Source organism: Monomorium pharaonis, chromosome 6 (assembly GCF_013373865.1).
Source record: "Monomorium pharaonis isolate MP-MQ-018 chromosome 6, ASM1337386v2, whole genome shotgun sequence".
In the NCBI taxonomy this organism is placed as follows: domain Eukaryota; kingdom Metazoa; phylum Arthropoda; class Insecta; order Hymenoptera; family Formicidae; genus Monomorium; species Monomorium pharaonis.
Window position 1 is genome coordinate 18585163 of NC_050472.1, and position 26887 is coordinate 18612049.

A 26887-nucleotide genomic window follows, 5' to 3' on the forward strand; every position below is an offset into this window, starting at 1 on the left:
AAATATATTTCGTGATGCTTCTTTTTATAAGTACTAGCTTTTGTATTCCTCGTATTATAAATTTGTCGCATTTATATCGAAATTGATTGTTACTGCATTTAGCCAAAGAGGAAGATAAGACAAAGTATACTCCGGTGAATATTCTTTTGTGACATAAAAAGAGTTATATCTTATAATTTTATAACCATTTTGAGCTATGGTCCCACCAAACACCAAGTTATATGTAACGTACCTGTTATTTGTAATTTTCTACTCAACAATGTAATTGTAATATAACACGTGTGTTATATTGCAATTATATTATTGAGTGGGAAATTACAACTAACAAGCACGTTACATGTAACTTTGTGTTTGCTGGGGTGTGAATTTTTGGAGATAGCTATTCTTTTTTTATATCAATGATGGTATCTTTCTTTAGACGAAGAAACGTATGTAAAAATGTTTTTTTTCTCAAGATTATTGGAATATTCGCCTTTCTTAAATTGTTTTTTCAAGATTATTGAAATATTCGCCTTTCTTAAATGAATGTATATTTTTCTGTAATATTTTCTATAAATAATCTTTAGTGAGAATCCCGCTTTGCGGCAAATACTGATACATTATTGTAGTAAATAGAATTAGTCGCTAAAGCAATTTTGCGCTACTAACTTGATTAATCAAATTGTAATTGAATGATAATTATTGTCGCGTTCTCGATAACAAATTCTAACATTAATTGTACTATATAGTGTCGGGCATTATGCAGTATGAAAAGTTTGTCGACTGCACTGTGAGCGGCTTGGGACTTGCTCAGAGTCCGTTTGAAGTCCGAAAGTAACCCCTGCCATTCTTCGGTGGGGTAGTACTATTCAATGAATTCAGAATGCGTTTGGAGAGTCTCCAGTTCCTTCTTCCAGCTCCTTCGCCCACCTCTTTTTCTAGAAAAGACGTATGAATCGTCGTTGGACGGTTGCGGTTCCCTGAGCGTGGGACATTTTAGAGCTTATGTCCCCGGAATACGTAACGTGGGATTTCGGTGGCGCATTCTTTCTCATCCTTCTGCTAACCTTAGTTCCTCCCTTTATTTTGCTGCGATTTTTTTTGACATTTTGCATATTGAAGTCATTTTTTTCTCTTACGTAAGAAAAGATTTTCATGTGCGTTTTAATTTATTAAAACGATTTATAATTATACCTATTTCGAATTTACTATAAAAAACAACAATAATACAGTTTTGAAGCATAAATTCTAATAAGATAAATGAATTAAATAATATATTATGTGTCAATATATATACTGTTCATATTAGATCAATCACAATTGAAAAAAAAGTAATGACTTGACTTACAATTAGAGAATTTAATTATAAAAAAGATTGATTTTTAAGATCTCTTGATGGTCCACATCAAAGAACAATATAACGGAATTAATTTGCAAAAAGATATCGAGTTTTTAAATAGTTCTTATTAGACCTTTCGAAATTTTATCCTTTTGACATCTCTTTTTCTCATTGATGAGGAATAAGATTCAAAATGATGTATTTATTAAGAAATTGTAATAGCTTCTTTTTTCTTTTAATTTGTTTTATTTTTTATTTTATTTTGTTAATGTTTATTACAGTTTTGTATAATGATTTTTATCATTGTCTGTTATCTTTGATGTGATTTTTAGTTGTATCCTTTAAACAACTTTTTGTTCACAATTATGTGATCTCTGGGATTTATTAAATTAATAAGAATTACTATTTAACTATTTGATAACAGAATAACTAAAGTACAGTCGACATGTTTTTGATTATAAACTATTTTTTAAGTTTGCAAAATTTTTTTTGAGCTTGTTTTATGTGACCCTTTTATTACTTATTGCTGTACCGAAGTATTACATTTTTACATAATATCTTTAATTTATATTTTGTAACTATTTATTTAGTATTGAAATATAAAAAAATTAAAGATATATATATATATATATATATATAATGCGACGTATACTTAAGTCAAAAATTTATGTACCGCATAAAAATTATAATTTTTTACTTAATTTAATTTAATTATTAAGTTAGATTAATTGTCTGATCTTAATTTCTTGTTACATTAGTGTAAAATGAGAATACAATTTTTATTGATGTTAAGCCGCAATACAACTTATATTTTACTTAAATATTTTTAATGATTCTCTATATTTATATGTTATCAACAAATTTTCACAAATCATGTGTTAAGGAACGTTTTAATCATATGATACATTATCGATCCTTTCTGATCTGATTTAACAAAACATGGTTAGGTTTATTGGATGTTTGTCCGGGATTGTGTCGTCGCGAACGAAAATGGGATGCACCAGCCGCCTAAACTGCGCTTTACGACTGGCAGCGTCGTAAAACGTAATGTAAAATGTTTACAAACCAACGCCCATCGAACATAAATTTACACATCATAAGATTTTGGAGTCGTAAAAACATTTGGTGTGTATCATTTAAAGATAAATGATTTTGTCACAACATGGAAATAGAAATTCTCAATGTATAATGTGTTTTTTTACGCGCATACTTGAATCCTAATGCTTTTTTCAGATTTCGTATCGACATCGACACATGTGTTTTTCTTATTTATTGTTTTACATTTTGTCATTATTGTGTTATTACATTTTGTTATTATTATTATTTTTTTTTATATTGTCTGTGTATTATCATGAATTTAATTTAAGTCTCCTACAAAAATCAAACAAATTAAGAAAGTTAAATTTGAGAAAACAAAATTCTTTTTATTTTTGAATCATTTTTAGTGTAAATACTTTTTTTTGGTAAGAAGAACAAAGTTTTAATCTTTAATTAATATTTGAAAGGCTTATTAAAAAATGAAAAACACTTGGACTTGTCTAGTTCTTATGAAAACCTTTTAATGTGATTTATTATATTACATATATTTATTTATTTATGTATATGTATGTTTTATTTTGAGAATATTTTTCGTCGAATGTAGAATGTTATTTAATTGATATATAATAATAGTAATTTATGGTACACGTATCCAATATGTACGAGTTGATCGAGACGCTAAAGGTCCGTCATATACTCTAGGAAATTAGTCGTCGTACTCGTCTTACTCGTCGAAGGGATATACCTACAAACCAGGACTTCTTCCGTCCGCCACCTCCACCACACCCCTGCTGATCGCTTTTCTTTCTTCGGTTAAGGGTGGTGGCGTTGCCTCAACCTCGCCCTAATCCGTAAATATTGGCGACCCCGTAACAGCTTCTCGTAAAAATCACTTGATTACAACCTCTCCCTTCATCACCCAAACGTCGTTCATCGGCGAAGAACTGCAATGAAAAATAGATGTGCTTATGCTTCTTTGTATAATTATCCAAAATGTAGCGCATGTAAGATTTTATTTTATTTGCGTGTAAATTTAATTATAACAAAAACTTATGAAAGAATCTCTTTAAATTCCATCTGTTTAAAATCTTTCGAAATAATTGCTTATGATCACTGTTAGATTTAATAATTGGCAAGTTTGGCGAATAATAAAATAATAGTAGATAATTGCGATAAAAGCGTTTTTTTCGCTTTGTGACTGAAAAGTAAGCAAACTGCTTGAAAAATAAGCAAGAAGAAAGATATGAAACACATGTTGATATTTTATCTATCGTAGAATCGGTGGAATCAAGATGAATTAATTCTCAACGTGGTAATGCAAGGTTTTATAATTTTTAGGAACATACGATTGCAACATTTGCGAATTTAAATGCGTTTAATTACATTGTAGATTTATTTAATTACACTAAATAGAAGTAAAAAATTAGAATGTTTACACCGTTTTACTTGAATGGATTTCATAAACAATTTGAAGCTGGTTAATTCTTAAGAAAGACTTATAAGTATCGAGTGAAACGATGCGTCGATCGAAGAATTGTCTGTAATTATTCGACATTTTTCACCTTACTTTCTATGAGAATTGCGCGTGTCAACTGTAGCTTGATAACGTATGCTGCGTTACCTGCGATATTTTTTTTCAAATGTAATAACGGTGCATAGCCGCTAGCCGCGCAACGCGTCACCCCCGATATTTCAATAGGCTGAAACTCGATACGATCTGATCGATAGTTCGTCCATATTGTTGTCACGGGGTGGGAACGTGCCATGTATATCGTTACGTTATGTAACCTGTTAAGTGGCTTGATGTTGTTACGGATTTTAGAGATTATCGGTGTACATCGACGGATAAATCTTGCTGCATTCCGTAATTTTACGTATTGCGGCGCTTTAATTCGCTATTTATTTATATATCGTTGTGATAGGTATTTGTGATAACGATTATTATTCGTCTTAACAATATTACAAAAGCATGTATTTTATTAGAGAAAAGTCGGTAACATCAATGTAGGTCATCTAAAGTGACATACTCTTATCTTTTAGAAATTAAATATTGCTATACTATATTAATATTAATAAAAATTTTATCTATTTAGATAATTGATAAAGTAAAAACTTGCAGTTTATACATTCATGACTTTTTCTATACTAGATATATCACGGATGTGCACGCACTATTTAATTTTTAAATTTTTATTTTTTAAAAATAAGTTGCAGTGATATCTATATATAAATTATCATTTGCTCATAAAGTAATTAATGTAGCAAGAGAACCCATCAGCGTCGCGGAAAGTGATGACAACATTTTGATGGATTCAACTATCAATTTTAAGGCTTTTTTAGGAGCGGATAAAATCTGCTAAAAATAAATTCTTCAAAGATGTAAATAAAATTTATGTGTATTTTCTTTTGCAAATTGCATAAATTAAATAAGTGAATACTGTAGATAATGTTAGGTTATTTTACACGTTTGTAGCTTTTTTCTCTAAAATTGTTTTCTTTGTTTTCTTTCTTATTTTCTTATTATTTATGCGGTTTAAAATCGTTCTGTGGCATTACACTCTTTTAGACATTAAAAAAAATTTTTTAGCTACCAAATATTGATGTGAAATAAAGGAGAGAAGAGGGTTATGAATCATTATTTTGTTTTATTTAAATAACTTTGTAAATATTTACATGACAATTCTTGTCGGTATAAGTTTATTATCTATAGAATTCTACTAATTATGTTATAAGTAGAAATTTTTAAGATATACACATAACGAACATAATTAACAATTTACTGAAAATGGAAAAATTGCAGTTATAAGACTTGTAGGAGGATACACTACCAATAAATATCCTTGAAATTATTTCTAAGAAAGAAAAAAATTAACACTTTTTTCAGTATCACAAAAGTATTGATAGCTTGCAGATAGTATCACGCAAACGTATTAAAAACATGTAAAAAAATCTTTGGCTCTCACGACTTTGCGCACTGTAAAAGTATTATAAAAATATTACAATTATATTAGTTAATAAGTAGTGAAAGTATTGTAAAAGATTACGAGAGCATTATGGGATCAGGCTGTTTCAGACTCACGACACTTGCAAGTAATTCCCTGCAAGTAACCCTGAACATTGTATACATATATCCAGTAGATCTATTCTGTAACTTTTAACGACAGTGTCGATATCATTATATTGTCGTTGCGCATATATTATACATGACAAAAAAGTTGCACAATGATAATATAACGAAATAGTTGTGCGAGAAAAATTATTTAATTACTAATTGGTTTCGTAAACCCACCTTTTCAGGACGGTATATAAATTATTTATCTAACCACCCAATTAGACACAAAATTAATATTATCAAGAATCTAATCGATAGGGTTGTTTTACTTGCGGATGAACGTTTCCACGATGACAATATTATACAAGTTAAAAGAATATTAATGAATAATTATTATCCAACCCACTTTATTGACAAATACATTCGTTCCCGTATTAAACAACTCAATAATCTACATCAAAATAATAATGCAGAAAAATTTTCATTAAAAAATTTTATTATTATTCCCTATATAAAAACATTAAGTTGATTAAGTGACAACATTAGCCGCGTACTTGGAGATCTTAAATTTAGAATCTTGTATACTTTCCCCAAGAAACTCAACTGCATAATAAAAAGAGGCAAAGATAAATTGCAACATTTAAAAGAAACGCAACTAATACATAAAATTGATTGTAATCAATGCGAGGCTGTATATATCGGGCAGACTAATTGTAAGAGACACGTTGAAACATGTATCAAGAAACACCAACGTGATGTTATAAAACACGTTAATAATCCGTTATTAGTCAACATCGGTTAACTTATGGGGATGACTTTAATTGATCAAAACCAGAAATCTTATATAAAGAAGCTGTGATAAAAAAACGTGAGATTGTTGAAACATTTTTTATTAAAAAATATGACCGCACTAGTAATTTACAAACTGACACTGGGATTTATGACAAATTAATTAAATCCATATAGTTTACAATATATTTATTTTATTTTAGTTCTTTTGACTTTGCTTTGCTAACTCATTTTTCTTTTTGTTTTTATTAGCTCTCACTTTTTCTGGTTTATTGCGATTAGTTTAACATCATATCTTGACTGTAACGGACGTATATGTCTCTTGCATTATTTAACTTATATTGTACTTTTTATGACGCACATTCTCTATAAGTAACTAATACCATAATTTTTAATAACGTGATAGAAATTGTAGTTTTATAGAATTGGTAATCCCGTCTTTTAGATAACATCCCAGTAAACACTGATTCGTAACATTTATGTGATCATTATGGAACAATGTTCCACTGTTCTCGTAATAGTTACGTCATTTTCCAGTTACAATTTGGTCAAAATGTCAGCATATTCTGGGCAACAAAATCGGAAAAAGAGAGAGGGAACATACACATAATGGTTTCGTATAAAATAACATTACTTTTACGTATATGAAGTCACATTTACGTATAAAATAACGTTACTTTTACGTATAAGCTGACTTTTACGTATAAATTAACGTAAAATGCTCGTATAAAATTACGTACTAGAAAGATTCTTCTTGTAACTATTATGTCGTTTTTACTTTATTTTTCTTAAAAAGGATTTCTTACCGAAGCTAAAATTTAGCCATAACAGCTAAGATGTGTCTTTAAGACGTAATAAAAAATACATATGCCCCGAAAGCTCACTATGATAACATAGATTGATCCGGTTTCTGGCACCGTGGGTGGTCTGTTTATGTAGCCTTTGGAGTGTAAATTGCATTAGGAGAAAGATGCCGCGTGCGTCGCCTAGCGGCAATCCGCGAACTACATACTTTTTAAATTTATATAATATAGAATAAGTTCTAATCGGCTGATATGTAAATAGATTTTACCTGGTTCAAGTAGAATGTTATTGATTTTAATAGATTGCGTATATACTAACTACAAAACTATTTTACTAAATGCAGTATGTAAACTAAAAAGATACAATAATTACAAGAGGCTATAATCAAAATTTCCGCATAATTGTAAATTATTTATTATTTAACAAATTGAAGTCATCAAAATTACATAATTGTTACGTATTAAACATGATGTCACAATAACATTATCACATTTATGCTGCATTTACAAAATTTTTATATACGCTCATTGACGTCATCAAAATTACGTAATTGTTATGTATTAAACATGCTGTCACAATAACATTATTACATTTATGCTGCATTTACGAAATTTTTATGTTACGCTCATTGACGTTATCAAAATTACGTAATTGTTATGTATTAAACATGATGGCGCAATAACATTACAATAGTAACATCACATTTACGAAACATTAACATTTGGCTTATTGACGTCAACAAAATTATGTAAATGTTACGTAACTATGCAACGAAAAAGTGACAACACAGACATACGTAACAGTTATAGTCTCGTTACGTCAATGACATACTTGTCACATTATTAGTTCGTTGTGCTGGTCTGTAACATTTATGTGCAATATGTTTTATAAATGTTCCGTAAATGCTCACAGCGTGTTCATTGGGATATCTGGACATATGTCATAGTTTCTAATGTGCACAATGTAATTCATGTATATATGCACTTGAAAAGGACCGAAACCTACGGTCGAAACGTAGTGCGTTAATTTGGAATTATATCTCGCCAGTTAGGTAAAATCTAATAACTACCTGTTGTTTTATCCACATACTGGCGAAAAAAAGAAATTATATTTGAGTTCATAATTAGAAATAATTTTTAAATATTTATATAATTAGTTATTTAAATATCTAATAAGTATTATTAAACATTATAATATCTAATTATTTATTTGAATATTTAGCATATCTATTTCAATATGTAGAAAAGAAAAATTATTTTTGATTCTATTAATTGAATATTTTCTTTTAATTAGCATTATTTTACTCAACATTTTCTAACTATTATTATACTCTTTTTTCAATGTATGCATTAACTACATTTGACAAATTAAAAAAAATATATTTAATATTCAATAAACATTTTTTTTAAATAAACTGTTTATTTTTTATTTTTTTAAAACTACTTTTATTTTTATAATATTTGACTCTAATTTTTTATGTTATAAACTTTGTTATTTAACACAGAAATATATTGTTACCTAGAGAAAAAGTTTATCAATTCACTTTATAATTATAACTCCTTTACTACGTGGTCACATCTAAATTTTGTCATTATTGTCTGTTATGTTAGATTTTGGAACCAATTTCTTAGAGGCTTATTTTTTATTATCTTGGGAAAACATTAATTATTGCAAATTATAGTTTTATAGAAATTGTTATACGATCTGAAAACACTTTCTTGTTTAAATATATGTTTTTAAAATTTTATTTTTAGTTTTTATTTAAGAAATGTAGTTTATCAACGAAATGGTATGTTAAAATGTTAACATATCATTTTGTTGATAAACTACATTAGCAATTAGTATTTTGACATGTTCCCGTCTAAGTTGTATGAATCGCTTTCTGTTTTAGATTCTTCTATTTGTATCACTTTTCTTTCTATGCGTATCACTATCGTTTTAACGGACAGTACAGCAGTTTGGCTTTGGTCACATCTTGGCTTTTTATACAGGTGAGTATATTATATATTTTACTATTTTATATTAGGGAAGTGTTACTCCTCTATCTTTTCCAAATTAATATTGTTAATATTAATATTTATACTTTAAATGAACTACTATATACATATATTGTATTTATTAAACAACACATTCTTATAATTTTGTTCTTTCTTATTATAATACTCAATTTAAGTAATAATTACACTGAAAAAAATTTACTAGATTGAAATAAATATTTTTTTAAATAGTACTTAGCAGAAGTTTTGTAAAAAATAAATAATATTTATTTGAAATAAGATAATTTTCTATAATTTTCTATAATTTAGAAAATGCATTTTTTATCAATCATTTATACATTTTTTATCAATCTAGAAAATGTATAATACATTTTCTAAATTATAGAAAATATCATCTTATTTGAAATAAATATTATTTATTTTTTTACAAAACTTTTGCTTGGTACTATTTGAAAAAATATTTATTTCAATGTAGTATGTTTTTTTTCAGTGTACAAAAATCTTAATTTTTTGTATAAATACTTTTAGTATTTAATATAATTTGCAAAATTTTACTACGATTTTAAACTTGGTTATTCTGTAATAAACCAATTAATAAGTTTTGCTTATTTAATTTTAAACAATTAATTTCTGATGTTTATTTTTTTTTGAACGACCAATTTCGGCATTATCAAACTTTACATAAATTCTGAGTGTTTAAGTAAAAACATTTATATGAAAAAGTTCTGATTTTTATTATTATTTTTTAAACATTTTCATTAGAGTACATTTTTTTATTAAAATAATTTTATTAAATAATTTTTGATTTAAATAGAAAATTGTTCCTAATATATTTTCAAATATAAAACCTGTAAATGTGTAAGTTTTTCATAATTTTTCACCATTTTGAAAACAGTTATTATATCCTTAAGTACAAGAGTAAAAGATATGCGATATAAGATTTGTTGATTTTATCAACTTCCTATTTAAATTGGAGAGATTATTTTCGATACGATTTTGCATAGTATGATGTGTAGTTAGGAATAGATTACTTGATGAAAGTGTGCGAATGCGAGTACTTGGTAGGGTACAAGTATTTATGCGGTGTATTTTGGGATTAAAGTGGCGCGCCGTTGAATCGTGAAATAATCGTCCTCGGAATGAAGAAAAAGACCACGTACCAGAATAGAAAAGTTCTTCCAAGAAAAATTGTTCTTTTGCATTGAAACGGACATTGATCACGAATTCCGTGACCTACTTGCGAATACTTTAACCGATTGTGCGCGGTCTAAAGTTTAGCAAAAAAAGAAAGAAAAAAAGAAGAAATCTTCAACAATTGAGCTATTCTAAAATTGTTTCATAGATATTTTTGTCTATCGTTCTAGAATACAAGTATTCTGTGTGACGTTAAAATGTCGTTATTTTTACAGTATTTTTACAATATTTGATTTTTAGATCAGTAATCGATCATCAATTAATGAACGCCTCTGAATAATAAGGTTTAAATAACCGACTGAATGCATTAGGAAATAAGATTGAATTCAAATCCGTCAACGAAAAAAAATCGAATTTTATAGTGCTGCGCTTTCTAATATAAATCACATTTGAATTCAAACATTAAAGAGAGAGTATCCGAGATATAGATTATATTTATTGTCCAGTGTGTGGTTTCTATAAAACATACGCTTGCAACATTAATTTTTTTTATTGTTTTAATATTGCTTTAAGTTAATGCTAAAAAATATAAAACTGCGTTTTAGATTAAAAAAATTTCTTCGGAAATGGTATGAAAGAAAACGTTGAAATAATTTTAAAAATATTGTTTAAAAACCTTTATATTTAATTATCTAAGGCCGAGTAACATGAATTTGACAAAAATTGCATCGCGCAACATTTGTAAATAAAATGGCGATAGCGCTCAAAGAAGAAACAGTTTTAAGTATTAAAGAGTAAATTAATGAAATTAAATAAATAAAATTAAAATTAGATACAACTTATAGTATACTTTATAACTTTATTTAACAATTATTATTTTATATTATATAATCAGAAAATTGTATTCTTGTTTATATATAATTTAATCTTTTTCAAAGATAATCTTAAATTTTAAAAATATTAAATTTAAATTTAAATTTTATGATAGTGATTTAAATATCACAATCATAAAATAAAAATAAAATAAAAATAAAAATTATAATATAATCGTTTTGATAATAATTTATTGAACAATTTTTATTTTTGATTTAAAGATGTTCTATCCGATATTTTTTAAAATTAACTCACAAAAATTATTATACGTATATTAAATAATATATATTTTTTTAAATAAAATTGTACAAAATTTTTCCATACAAGCAAATATATGAAAAATATCTCAGTTATGTCTGTTTAACGCTATATAATCTTGTTTCAATACTTAATCTTTTAAAAATAGAGATTTTTATAAAACAAGAATATTCTTTTTTTCTGTGTATTATATACCTACGTGAAATTATTTTTTGATTATTGATTGTAATTACGTTTAAAACACTCATGTAAAGAGGAGAACGTGAGTCAGGTTTGCAACGCGAGTTTGCATTTTCGTCTTTAGGAATCGCGTTGAGATGGATGAAGGAAAATGGGAGCGTAATATTTTGCATACGATCCTCGTCGGCTACCGTTGGGAGTCCTGCGATTGACAGCAACGGCAGCAGGACGAAGAACGAGCCGTGGTCGCTTGGCTGGATAGCCTAAAGCCGCTATCGCTCAAACTTAAGTTACGTAAACGCAAACCGGGACAATGCTCCTGACAGCTCGATCGATAGAAATAATTTAATGCGGCTTCTTGGTTCCCATATACAAATGCGCATAAGGATACTTTAATGCGGGAATCTCGTTCTCTCATCGAGATGGGCGTGTCTTGTTTCTTCCATTAGGAACAGCAGTAGTCCGTTAAGTAACCGTGAGGTATTGTCGTTTCTCATTAGTTGTGTTCCATTAGGAAATATACATTATTGTCCTTGACCTTAAATTTTGCTTATTTGCAACTTGGGATTTATTTGTACTTATTATGTTATCACTATTTTTTTTAAATGTGAGATCATAATTACTAGCCAATGTGCTAGAGAAAATACTTGAAATAGAAAATAATACATAGAGAGAATGATTTCTTTAGATTTAATAGGATTTATAAAAAACAAAAAAAATATTTTTTTAAATATAATTAAGCGAATTGCAAAGCTGTTTATTTGAAGAAACGAAAACAATCATTTGATTATTTATTAATAATATTATTTGATTCAAAATAAAATAATACTTTTTTTAGTCAATAAAGATAATGTTTTATATGTATAATATTATGTTGTTTGAATAAAATGGATAAAATAAGTAAATGATGAAACGATATACAAAGAAATCATTCTCTCTGTAATAGAAATATTTATTTAAAGGATTTATTTATACAAAATATTATTTGAAATAAGTACTTTGTGTAGTAAATCTAAGACGGTAAGACCGATTTTATCTAACAAAATTTTCTAATTTTTAAATTTTTAATGCATTTAAAAACTTTTTTTTGTTATTAGCGTGAAATTGGTTTTTGCCCTCTTAATTTTTGTACGTACTTTAATTGTGCATGAGATAAATTGGCACTCTGTAAATTCAAAGATATATTCTAATGAAAAAGCATCAGTAATTTGCTTTAGAATCCCCTTAAGTGAAGTATCTATTGAGTTACGACAAACGATGGATTCTAATAGAACATTTGTTATAAGCCGCCGGAATTTTAGAAACAAATTTATCCGCTATGCCAATAATACGGCAGGTAATCTGATTGGAGAGCGTACTTTGATAACGCAATAACTTATAATTAGATGATCGCGATGGCCGTATTAACAGGTATTATTATAACGGCGTTACGATAGATAGCTGGCTACGTTAATAACTACATTTGATATGTACTGTGTACATTTCATGCGTAAAAACTGAATACCATTAAAGTTTAATGGAGTGGTTAATTCACTCGATAAAAGGTGTAAATGCATCACGATGCTGCATCATTATGCGCTGGGGAAAAAGATTACATTATTATATATCGTATTCGCCATTCAATTGTTGAACACCATTTATTGTCGACCATTTTAAAATTTTACAGCCTAATTTAACAGAGATTTATCGAGGGATTCTACAATTTTAATCTAGCTAGCTTGAAGTGTAACATTAAGAACGATATTTCTTTTATTATTATTAGCAAATAAATTGATATTTACTTTAAAATATAATTTATAATTTTGGATTTAAATATTATTGGAACATAGTATAATCTTATTTAATTTTTAATAACTTTTCTTGTTTTATAAAGAGAGTGTAGAATATTTATGAAATGTAATAGTTGTAAAGTTGTATAGTTTAAACACACAATAGTTAAATTATTTTACCTATAGCATCCTAAAACCATTTTATATTTATATTTTTCTTTTTATATACATTTTTCTTCTTTTTCTTTTAAGAAAAAACAATGTAACTATTATGTTTGACCTGATTGGCCTCAAATATATTAAACAAATAGCGCACAACGTTTTGACCGTTGGTTTCGGTCCTTATCAAGTGCTTAGATACGTAAAAATTATGTGGTACACATATTATAACTCAAAATGTGTACCACATAATTTTTACGTATCTAAGCACTTGATAAGGACCGAAACCAACGGTCAAAACGTTGTGCGCTATTTGTTGAATATATTCGAGGTCAGTCAGGTCAAACGTAATAGTTACATTGTTCTTTTTTTGTAATCACTGGCGAATAAATAATCATTTTATTGTTTTTCTTTTAACATAAGTTATCTATACAATACGTTTATAAATTAATGTATATGATAGTTCGTAAAAGTTCTTTATTTTAATATAAAATGTTTTTTGCTGTTTTATACAGTATAAATATTTTATGCTGTCTCGCAAAACGCAACATGATGCGTAACAATATATAAAAATTACATTAAGTTACTAACTTAATAGATAGATCTAATGTTGTGTCTTATTTTATTTTATACAGGGTGTCCCTGAACATGTTGGTCAACGCTTGTAAAAAGGTAGAAGGAATCGAGATGAACATAAAAGTCCAATATTGTCTTGGGTTAGGTCCCACAAATTAATATCGAGATATTAATTTTTCAAATTATGCGAATGAAAGCGCGCCGAGGGAAGAGCTCGATCCACTTGAACTATACACGGAAGAAAAGATCTATCGTGAATATACGATAAGCTTTCATTAATTTATTGTTTACAATTACGATAGAAATTAATTAGATTTTTGCAGATCCCATACGCTAATATCTCGATTATTAGTGGTCCTAACCCAAAACAATATTGGACTTTTATGTTCATCTCAATCTTCTACCTTTTTACGAACGTTGACCAACATGTTCAGGGGCACCCTGTATAGTTTTTGCAATCTCTCATAGTTTGTCTTAGCGACAGGTGTGTCAGTTTATATTGCATCTTGATTTTAAATTCAAAATCTCATGAGAAATATAAGAAAGAGAAAAATATAAATATAAAATGATTTTAGGATGCTATTTGTAAAATAATTTAACTATTGTTTAAACTATACAACTTTACAACTATTACAACTATACAACTACAAAAGAAAGTTGTCAAGTTTTATTTTTGTTTTTGAAGAATTCGTTTTTGTTAGTATTTTATATTAAAAAATCATAAATGTATGAATTGTGTTTTTACTTCTTTAATTATCTAAGCAGACTATACATATAAAAGCATATTAATATTAATAAAATGGAATCTTTAGTTTCCGAGAAATAAGAAAGTTTCTTTGTTGAAAGGTCTGAGATCTATGCCAATATTGGCAACTTTATTTCATTATTATTACTACAATTTTTCATTTAATGTAAAAATCTATTTGTACAATTGAAGTAAAAACGTATAAAATTTTATAAATGTTTCCGTTATTAATTGTTATTTTTATAATTGTTATAATTGTGTAATATATATTATTTATTATATTAATGAGTTGTAAATCGCCTAACGGTCTACATCGGATTTTAGTGATGTATATAATTCTTTTTTATTAAATTTAATTTTCTTAGCATTTTATTTTAAACTGCGCGCCGATTAAGACACAGTAACTAAATTTCGATGCTCAAGCGCATCTTACAATCCTCCCTTCCTACCTTCCCCGAAAAACTGTAAATTAATTTATTGCGAAAAATAATACCTCAACGCTATTATCAACCGGGTTCAAACCCCAGCTGAGGTATTATTTTTTGCAATAAGTTAATTTACAGTTTTTCGGGGAAGGTAGGAAGGAGGGATTGTAAGATGCGCTTGAGCATCAAAATTTAGCTTAGTTATTGTGTCTTAAGTTTGACGAATCCTGTCGGCGCGCAGTTTAAAATAAAATGCTAAGAAAATTAAACTTAATAAAAAAGAATTATATCCATCACTAAGATCCGATGTAGACGGTTAGGCGATTTACAACTCATTGATATGTTTAATATATCACGGTCGAAATAATGTACTAATATATTATTTATGTTATTTTACATACTTTTTTTACGGTGTACTAGAACATTACAAATACACGCGCTTTTTAACTTCTTTTTTATTTTTTAAAAATAAATTGCATTAATAATTATGTAAATATCTATACAAATTATATTTTGCTAACTCAGTGATAACACCCTTTTACGAAGTTATTGCAGTAAAAGAATTAATCAGAAAATCGAAGACAACAATCGTGTATAATAATTGTACAGATTTATAAAAAGTTTGCCGGAAAATATTAGAATTATTATAACGTGGCGTGTCGTATCGCTAAGTCAGTAACTCGATAATTCTGAGATCCGAAATTACACGGCTATAGCTGTGAGAGAGAAGGGAAATTGTAAACAGTCCGAGATAGAAGATAGTTTAGGCGAGAAAGAGAAGGAGCTCGAAGCGGAAAGAGCAGATGCTCTCGCTGCTCAATGCAGATCAAAGAGTGGAGCTCCTTCTACGGGCTCTGTATGCAGACAGTGTAGTCAGCCTTGCTGGCATGTATGTACGACTGGCATCTTTTAACGCACGTGCTCGCTCGCCAGGCAATTCGCGACTACCTTTAGAGGGGTTTCTTTCGCCATTTTCTCCTAAATAAAAATCTGCTACTGCCTTATATTAAGCAGTGCTCGTGATATCTTCACCTCATTGTAGGTCTTTGCTCTCCCCCCTCTTGCCTCCCGTAAAATTCTTGACTTTTAAAGTCTTGCACAAAACTGTCTTGTTCTCTCCTGAGCGTTGGTAATTTATAAAACGCCACATGATAGCAGATACACGAGCTGGATTTTTGCCTTTCACGTTGCCCTTCTTATAGATATCTATACGGTTAACAACGACAACGTATTTTAATTTTTAAATGAAATTTTGACATTTCGGATTTTGCGTTGCAATATCTCATAGGTCATGTAGATGTAAAATAAAGACAGTCTTCTTATATAAATCAATCACAAGCTTTTGATTGAGCCTAGTTAGAACTCATTCGGTTTAGCTGTTTCTGAGATCCGATAATCTCGCAAGTTGTACTCGCGTAAATACACACTAGGAAAAATATTTTGTTCTCTAAATCAAAATTTTAACAAAAGATTATTTTAACAAAAGATCTTGGTTAAAATAATCGGTTTGTATGTATAACTATTAATTTTAATCCATTTTACTAACAATAACGATAAATTTAGCAAACAGTTTTTAAAATTAAAAAACAGTGGACGGTTTTCAATCGTATTATTAAAATCACATGTAAAAAGCACTTTTTCCTTAAATGAAAATTCTTTAAAAATTTTATTATTTAGCATAAATTGATTCTTTTTCGTTAATGTCACGGTAATGTGTGGTGAGTTAATACTTAATTTAATTCTGCCTCTGACTGCCGAACGTTACACTTGTCTTTAACGCTTTGTTGAATACTCTGTGTGATTGTTGCTTGTTTTAATATTGTGTTTTAATATCTGAATCAACATATATAAGTTTATACAATAAGTTTTTTGCAATACGCATATCAGTTTTTTGTTATTCATAACACGTTCTCCATAGTTTTTGATCTTTTAGATTTATCGGTAAGACTAATTGAATATCTATTCTGTCCTTTTAACATGAAAACCGACTTGCGGAAAAATTTTATCATTTTTTATTTTATTATTCATTTAATTGTACTATTTATTGATTCACGTTTTTATTTGTTATGTCACATTTTGATAAGATATGCGTTGTTTTATAGTTATTCAATGGTCATCATTTTTTAAACTGTTTAATTATATTTTCGTTTGCGTTATTTCATTTATATTTAAGTTCATACATATTAGTAATTTATTATGACTGAAGAGGACTAATTATAAGTATAGTCGAAACGTTTCGAAGTTTAACACAGCTGGTTTTTAGTCGCGGTTATAATTATATAATGTTTATTTAATAAATTATATTGTATTAGGAAGATTTGTCTTGGCTCGATATATTGACCTGTTACCGTATTATTTTTGCTTAGCATTAACGAGCTCTTTATATTTGTTTGTTTTGTTGTAATACTTAATTATACACGACGTTATACACGCAAATGTTTTACATTTTTGATGATTAGCTTCAAAACGCATACACCAAACTTGAATGAATGAAACGTGAAAATTATTTAAAGCTCGATTATAGTGAAGTAGTTAACAAAATTAATTGTCTCAGATGCAGAAAACCCCAAACGAAACTTTTTTAACTTTTCTTTTTTTAAAGAAGGAGGACGGTTTAATCTATCTTTGAGGCCAAAATCAAATCCATTTAATCGATCATTTAATCCCTCTAATATAAACAATTTTGTTTCATACATGTAACGTAGAAATAATTGAGAAAGATGATATTGGCAGATATCCTCAAAGATATCATACATAATGTTAAACGCAAGATTATCAAACAAATTAAAAAAATTTTTAAGTTTTGAAAATACTTTATTTATGCCTGTTTTTGATACGTCTTTTAATTTTACTTTTATTTTGTAATTTGTTCTCGTTCGTAAAAGAGCACCGATTTCAGTAGTCGTTTCTCGTAATAAATCACGGAATATTTTACATATATGACATGGAAAATTAGCAACAAAACTTTCTACAAATCCGCAAATCTCATGTATTCCGAGATTGTCAATCTTGTGTATTTAGGTTTTCAATATTTAAATCTGTGTTTTTAATTGTAAAAGTAAATTTATTTTGAGGAAACATACTAATATTCTGAGCGTATTTATTTAATAAGTGATTTTTAAACTTACTTTTTACTTATGAAATTCTCGATAACAATTATTTTGCTTACATATAAGTCGGTTAAAAGTATATTTATGAATAATCGATAAATGGTTAATAAGAAAATCAATTTTAGTATAAAAAGTACACAAAGAAGAATGAAACATTGTGAAATGAAAGAAGTTTCCGCTATTCACCTCCAACTCTTTCCCATCTAGATATCTTTCTAGCTTTTCTAACATTTTTTTCATTCCCTCTTCGTCCTTCGCCAGCAACACCATGTCGTTCGCGTAAGCTAGCGAGTAAATTTTTCTACTTCCATTCCGCCTCAACCTTTCTTACTCAGCTCCTCATCCATGTTCGCTAGTAACACGGTAAACAAGCACGGACTTAGTGGACATCCCTGCTTCAACCCCCTCTCCGCCCAGAATTTGATTCCTTTGCATCTTTCGACCCTCACTCTATTTACCGACTTCCTCAATACGTCCTTACATCTCCTCACCAACGCTTCCTTAATTCCTCTTTTTCATTGCCCTCACCAATATCTCCCTATCCACCGAATCAAAAGTCATCTTTATATCCACGAACACTAATACCAATCTTCCCCCTTTTTTCTTTACTTGCCTATTAATTAAATAATTGAGTACGTATATGTTGTCTATCAAGAATTGCCTTCTCTTCCAGTTTCGCTCTCAACCTTTTCGCCATACCGCCGTATATATCTTGTATGCCGATTGCGTTAGTGTGGCTCGCCTGTAATCATCCACATTATCTCCTTCTCCTTTTTTCCTAATTGGAACTACCACCTCCTTATTCCATGTCTTCGGTCATCCCTTTTTCTTCCATATCTTATTACAAATTTCCCACAACCAGCTAACTATTTCTATCCCTCCGTACTTCCATACCTCGTTCGGAATTCCATCCTCTCTTGCTACCTTCCCATCTTTCAACTTCCCCATTACCTCCTTTAATTCTTCTCTCCTTAATCTGTCTTTCATCCCCTCTAGCGTCAATCTTATCTGCCTGTATTCTTCCATCTACCTCCCCTAAAAGCCTTCTAAAGTACTTATTCTACTCGTTTATCTCTACCGACTCAACCACTTTCTTCCTTATCCTCTCCTTGTTGCTTATTTTCCAAACCTGACCCTTCATTCCCGCCTTACCTACTTTTTTGCCATCTCTCTGCTTCTTTCTTCTTTTCTTCGCAAACCCTCTTATGCCTTCCCCTCTTCGCTCTATAATTCTCTTCTTTTCCTCCTTTTTTCCTCCACTTCCTAAGCGCTTTCCTCTTTCCTTACTATTTCTACATTCCTCATCCTACCAGCTACTTTTTCCTCTCTCACTTATCCTATTGTCCATGCTCCCTAGAACTTTCTCTACCTTCTCTTTTAAGCTGTTCCACTCTGTCTCTACCTTATTCCCTATTACCTCTCCTACTCCGAATTTATCTCTGAACTCCCTCCTTCCTTGCTCTGTTTATTGTATTCTTCCCCTCTTCACCGGACCCTTCCCTCTTTGTCTCTTTCCGTTTCTCTCCTCTTATCCGTACTGTCACCGGCTGATGGTCTGAGTCTACCTTCTCCCCCACCACTAACTTTTCTACCTTTTTCCTCATTTCCTTATTTGTGATCACATAATCTATCACCGACTTACCTCTTCCCCTTATGTACGTCCATTCCTTCTCTTTGTTTTTCTCTACTTCACCATTTAATATCGTCCATCCTAGCTCGCCTATAAATCTACAAAACCTTCTCTTTTTATTGTTTACTATTGTATCCTTAAACGCCTTCCTATTCTGCTCAATCTCCTCCCTCCCACCGTTCTTTCTCTTTGCCTGTTCTTACATTGAAACCCCCCCCCTCCCCAATTACCACTCTCAACCCTTCTCCTTTTTCCTCCATTCACTCTTATATCTTGTAATTTTGTCTCTAAATCTCCACCACTCCCCCCCCCAAGTATAGTTTCCTCACCATCAGCCCATCCATCTCACTTCTCCTCTCTTCTCTAGCCACCATTATCCCCTTTTTTACTCCTATCGCCATCCTCCCTATTGCTCCCCCTTCTTACTTTTCTTCCTTGCCCACTGTATTTCCCATATATAATTTTTCGGCAGCCTAACCCTTATCTTTTCCCATCCTTCCCTATTTGCCCACTTTTTCAATTCTTTCCAAAAGTCCTTATCCTTGTTCCTTAGGCCAGCTACATTCCAAAAAGCTACTTTATATACTTTCTTCTCAGATTCCCTCCTTAAACTTACCCCCCCTTCTTTCCTTCCCTCCTTTTTTATCTTTTTTCTACCCCTATCCCTTAATTCGTCCTTTCTCACACGTTTCCCTTTTTCCCCTATACCACTCTTTTCTTACCTCATCCCCTATACCACTCTTCTCTTACCTCATCCCACCTTCTTATTACTTCTTCCACCCATATCTTCATGTAATCTACTTGAACTCTTTTTTTCTTTTCTTTTTCTCTCTCTGCTTTCCTCTCTATCTTCCATTTCGCCCTTCTTTCCACCTTCGTCAAATCATCTACTATTCTCTTTCTCCGTCTTCTTAAACTCTTTTTGCCTCCATCACTTTCTTCCTTTCTAATTCCTCCATTTTTACCAACATTATACCTCTCCCTTCTTTATCTATACCTCCTATCTTCTTAATCTCCTTTATTCTTTCTTTAATATCCATCACCTTCCATAGCTCTTTTACTGCCTCTTCTGCCTTTCCTTTTTCCAACCTAATACTTTTAATTATTGTATTTCTTCTTCTCTCTATTTTTTCACCTTTATCCCACCTTACCTCCATTTCTTTTACTCTCTTTGCTAATTTGCTTGCGAATCCCCTCCTCCTCTATTTTTGTTTCGCCCGATCTTTCCCATCTTTCTCCCATTATTTCTTCTCTTCTCTCCAATCCTTCTAGCCTCTTTTCCAGATCATCTAATCTCTTTCTCATTTGTTTCTTTTCTCCTTCCCACTTCACCATCATTCCTTTCCATTGCCTAGTCATTTCTTTCCTCTTCTAGTTTCATTCCTATCTTCTCTATCTTTTTAACGATATCCTTCCTCAAAAACTCTCTAATACCCTCTAGCGCTTTTTCCCAATCTCTATTATATCTCTGCCCCCCTCTTGGTGGACTTCTCCCTATCTTACTCCTTTTACATAATTCTTCTTCCTCTACTTGCTCTTCTTTCTCTACCCCCTCCTCTAGTTTTCTTTCCTTCCTCTTTTTTCTACTAAAACTAGCAGAGGGGAGTAGTAAGGAAGATAGACAGGGGTGAGTGAGATAAAGGATGTAGGATTAAAAGATAAGGGAGAGGAAATTAAGAAAAAAGAAAGGCCGTCGAATATAGAGAGGTTAGGAAGGGAAAGAACGGGTATATATGCTCCCCATGCTACCCGTTCTTTCCTTTCCTAACCTCCCTATATTCGACGGCCTTTCTTTTTTCTTAATTTCCTCTCCCTTATCTTCTAATCCTATATCCTTTATCTCACTCACCCCTGTTTTCCTTACTACTGATGAACACCTCTCGTTCCGACGTCTAACTTACAAACCCGTCTTCCTTCTACAATTTCCCACTTGTCTGCTCCGGCGCTACCGTCGCCCCTACTCGTCTTGCACGTACGTTCTCTTTTCTATGCTATCTTTATGCCCCATGCTCCAACCTAACCGACGACACCACACTTTTCCTTTCTTTTTCTACTCTTTCCCTTATTTTACCTCCTCGAATTTTTATTCTAATCTACCGCTCTGCTCTCCTGTTTTCCCTACTGTCTTTCCAACACATCCTCTCTGTCACTTACACCTATAAACTTTTCGCACACTAGCGTTTTCACTCGCACAGTCACCGAAAGCGGAAGTCCGAGTATACGTTTTTAATATCAGGCTTTTCTTCTACTTCTATTACTTTGACTGTATTTCCGATATGTTTGGAAATTTTATTTCTTCTAGTATTGGAAATTCGACTTCTTCTGTCGATATGTTTGTAGATGAACTTTGAGTTGAAGTTCTGTGGATGTATCTAGTTGTATTCTTATTAATCCTATAAAATATTTTCAATTTGTTTTGTTTCAATTTCAATTTATAAAGAGAAATATTATATGTGATCAATAATGATTATATTGTGTTTGTTTTTTGTACATACTATTGCTGACTGTTGTTCTAAAAATTTTTTTCTTCTTTTTATGAAAATACACCTTTCTATAAAATCGCACTAACGATAGATATCAGTTTTGTTAACGTTTGTTCCAGAATACTGAGCAATAATGAAGAGCTTATTTCTTGTTCTATAGGATTAAAATTAATTTTTTTTAACCACATTTTACTCTTTCAACGTTCAATGTATTTGTCAATTTAATTTTATATGAGATGTGCAATATTCTTTTATTTTTCTTACAAACAGGAAAAGAATTTAGAAGTTTATAAGAATACACATACCCAAAAATGTGTACTTCTCCAGACCCTATTTTTTAAATATTTTTATAACAAAGTCGTTGTTATTTATCTTATACAATGTTCGCGTACACTGAACAGAATCAAAATTATGCAGTCATCCCTATAAATGCCATGTCATTTTCTAGATTAAGAGTTATACGATTTTCAGCCTTATATTTTATACATTAATTGTATAATTCTAGTATAAAGTAATAACATATGGCATTTGAGGTGTCAATTATATGACTAAATAGAGAAATGCTTTGTTCAGCTTCAATATTTGTACCGCAGAAAAATAACCTTTGGAATTAAAACAATTTTAAGTTCTCTCTCTCTCTCTCTCTCTTTCTCTCTCTCTTTCTCTCTCTTTCTCTCTTTCTCACTTTATCTCTGATAAAATAAGTTGACATGTTTCGCGAAATACAGGAAACAAATTCACAAAGAGCACCGTACAAAGCCAGAAGCTGAATTAAACATATTAATTCTTTTTTACCTCAATATACTTTTATAACCTCAAGTACAAAACGAGTAACTAAACGCATAATACTTACAACGTTAATACTTATAACGAAAAATGTGTCACTTGAGCATATCACATCGAAAGAAAAAATGAACCTTTACTAGTACACTGTGTGTCGGCTCTGCTGCGAAAAATGTGTCACTGTAACCAGAGAGGAACCTCTCTGCTGTAACGGCTGTAACTGCGTTACGACTGAAAGGAAAAATGAAAATTGCGCAATGCTAGTTTTGGCGGTAACAATTACAGAGACGTACCTATTCAAACTGACGATAGCGAATAGATCATTCTCGGTGCCATAAAATATACCAAATTATTTGTTAGAAAGAACAAAATATTTTGGTCAGGAGAACAAAACAGCTATGTTATAATTACTAAATATTTTTATACAAATTATATAAAGCCTAAATTTTAGGACATAAAAAATCAAAATTGTCTTTATTATTTATTATTTTAGTTGTAATGTAAAAATGCATTTCACTATTATGGAGTTTTATTTGATTAATTCACTAAAATGCTTAATTTTAGTAAGCTATATTTTTGTATGTAAAGTTTAAGAACAAATCATTTGGTTTAGGAAACAATGCAGAAAAATATATTTAGTTGAAATAACTAAAGATTTAGTAATATGGAATAGAATACTTGGATGTTGTTAAAAAAACCTCAATTAAACTGTTTAGTTGGAGATACTTTTTTTTTTCCTAATGCATGGTCGGTCTCGCTGCGCGTTCACTTGACGCGAGACACTACCGTGTCTAGCAATGTATTATTTAAAATAAAAGACTTAGTTTCCAAGTGCTGTATCACTTGTCTAATTATTTTAGAAGAGACAATTATGTTTGAAAACAAAATGAAAATATGTCTTGATTCTAATTAAATTCTTTTTGTACTGTGTTACCTAAAGTTATTTCAGTATTTTTGATTAACGTTGAACAGTTGATCCACGAAGTAGTGTAATTATTTCTTGTCTTTGCGCTTCGATTATTTTTTTCTACCTGAAATCATGTTATTTTCTTTTACAGTATATTAAGTATGATTGTAGATCTCAAGATTGATGCGTTATCAATCTTGACAATGCGACGCGCTACGTTAACTTTTTACGCTATGTGGATGAACTATTTTTTTTTACAAGTTTGAATTAAATCGGGATAATTATTATATTTTATATAAGTATAAAGTATATATAAAAATTAAAATTAGGATGAGTTGGTATAATTAGTATAAGTTTACTCCTTCCCCATACGTATGGATTTTATTTAAAAAATCTGTTATCAAAAAGATTATAGTTAACATTTGAAGTGTGATATGTAAATGTTATTCATTAAGAAATATATTAATTTTGTACGTACTATTTTTATCGTACCGAGTGGGTTTCAGTTGCCTACATTCCCAGTTGCCTACAGTTTTGTTTGCACACAAATTTTGCAAAGGTGCCCGATTGCCTACATTTTGATTGTCTACAATTTCGTTTGTATACACGAAAATAATTAAGTTTCAAAAGTAGTACGATTGCACACATGATATCATTACGCTCATACACATTGCACACATAATATTAATACGTTCATACACATTGCACACATGATATTAATACGTTCATACACATTGCACACGTTACATTATTGCGCATATGCACATTGCACATATGACATTATTACACTCATACACATTGCGCACATGATATTATTATGCTCATACACATTGCACACATGATGTCATTGTGCTCATATACTCTGGAGGCACGAGTTCAATAATTTGGGCGCCTTGATTTGACGATGATTCCTGATATTTTTTATGCTAAACAAAAAATTGTATAGATCTTATAGGGCTAACTGCTTTAGTTTTCGAGATATACCATATTAAAAATAAAAATAAAAGTAGATTAAAAATGAAAAGAAAGGCAGGTAACCTCGCTTTGCATGGAAAGTCGCAAACCCATGTGGAACAGTACGAAGTGTGGACACATACACACACACACACACGGGAAGGGTGCAAGGGGAGGCCTTTGCCCCCCTCCCGCACCCCACTCCGTCGGTACGGAGTGCCCTGAAAAGTCGCAAACATATGTAATACAGTACAAGCGTGGACGTCGTTTCAATCAGATTACTGCTTTAGTTAATGTTAGGACATATTTATAGAATTTGATTGGTGATATCTGTTTTACACTGTACGCATCTGGGATTCACTCCCTTGCTCTTGCTAGAGTGTATGAGCGCAATGATATTATGTGTGCAATGTGTATGACCAAAATAATATTATGTGTGCGATCGTACTTTTGTACCTTAATTATTTTCGTGTGTGCAAACGAAGCTGTAGGCAATCGGGCACGTAGGTAATCGGGCACCTTTGCAAAATTTGTGTGCAAACAAGTTGGTAGGCAACTGAGAGTGTAACAAATGAGACCTCTCCATCGTATTACATAGTAAAATAATTTATGTTAAATTTAAGCACAGCTGTTGCATGCTGCAAGTAACTCGTAAGATATAGTATTATTGTTATATATAAAATCCAATATTTGTACTTAATTTTTGTAAAATTTTTATGTATAAATATATACATTTTTATCTTTAATCATTTTTATTTTTGAAAATCTTTATTATATAATTTACCGATACATATCAGTCACATTGATCTCATCTTAAGTCTTTTTTTAAATATACTTTATCGATCTATTATTTCACGGAGAAAAGAAAAAAAGAACGATTTTAATTTATATATATGTATATTATATATATTATGTATATTTATATATGCATATTATATGTATTATATATATGTATATATATGTATAATAAATTTTAATTTATTTATATGTATATAAATTAAAATAAAAATTATTATCACTACATTACATAGTTAATCAATATTAAGATATATATGAAATGTCAAAATGTGATCTTTGCGATGACGATTGCTCACGGAGTAAGTGCAGCAAAAGAATCTATCAATATCACGAAAAAGCGACAACAATACACTTTAATAGAGTCAAGTATTGATGATATGCCCTTTTTAAAAATGGATTTAATGATACGATTTTTTGTGAGCCCTTAAGTAAAATAATACATCAATACGAAGCATATTGAATACATGCTTTGCAAATAGATCGTGGTTTAAGCCATTACGTCGAAGATGACGACAATCTTTACTCGACAAGTTCGTTAACATGATCGACCGTTTAACGAGCGACAATTATTTCCTGGCAACGAGTTCACGAGTATCCGCGCAGCAGCAAAATTCGAAAGGCCCGGAGGCACGTCGGCCGATGAATCGTTTTGATTCCCCGGATGGCAAAGCTCTCGGGCCGGCTGTTGCTGTAGGTTAGAGTCCAGCCGATTAGCCTCGCGGCGTGATTATACGCCGATTCGATATTGGTGTCATTGGCGTTGATTATCCGCCAAAACGAAAACTCGATGTACTCGGTTCTCACTCTTGCTCCCGTTTCCGCGATCGTTTCTCTACCGTGCTCTACACTTTCTTCGTCATTCTTTCCCATCCACTTTGGGATCCACTCCCGCTCTTCGCCAATCTTTCTACCAGTCTTCTTTTTCTCAAACGGCGCGGAATCGTTCTGCTCTTGCCCGACGAATCACCGAGAATACCATTTCCTTCGCGTCGTCGACAGGTGTCCGGACCCTTGGATATCTCTCTATTTTCCATATCCAAGATATTTCCTCTCACTCATTCGCTCGCCACCTCTTTGTTTCTACCTCGATGTGTAACTTCTATCT

The 26887-nt window shown here is 30.6% G+C and overlaps 1 protein-coding gene across 4 annotated transcripts in view; it reads left to right on the top strand.

The window, feature by feature from the left end:
- LOC105831572 (membralin) overlaps positions 1–26887 on the top strand; it is a 361211-nt gene that overhangs the window by 298773 nt on the left and 35551 nt on the right. For all 4 annotated transcript variants that reach the window (XM_036288173.1, XM_036288174.1, XM_036288172.1 and 1 more), the window contains one exon: positions 8893–8992. In XM_036288173.1, coding sequence (XP_036144066.1) covers positions 8893–8992 — 100 coding nt within the window. The remainder of the gene's footprint in view (positions 1–8892; positions 8993–26887) is intronic.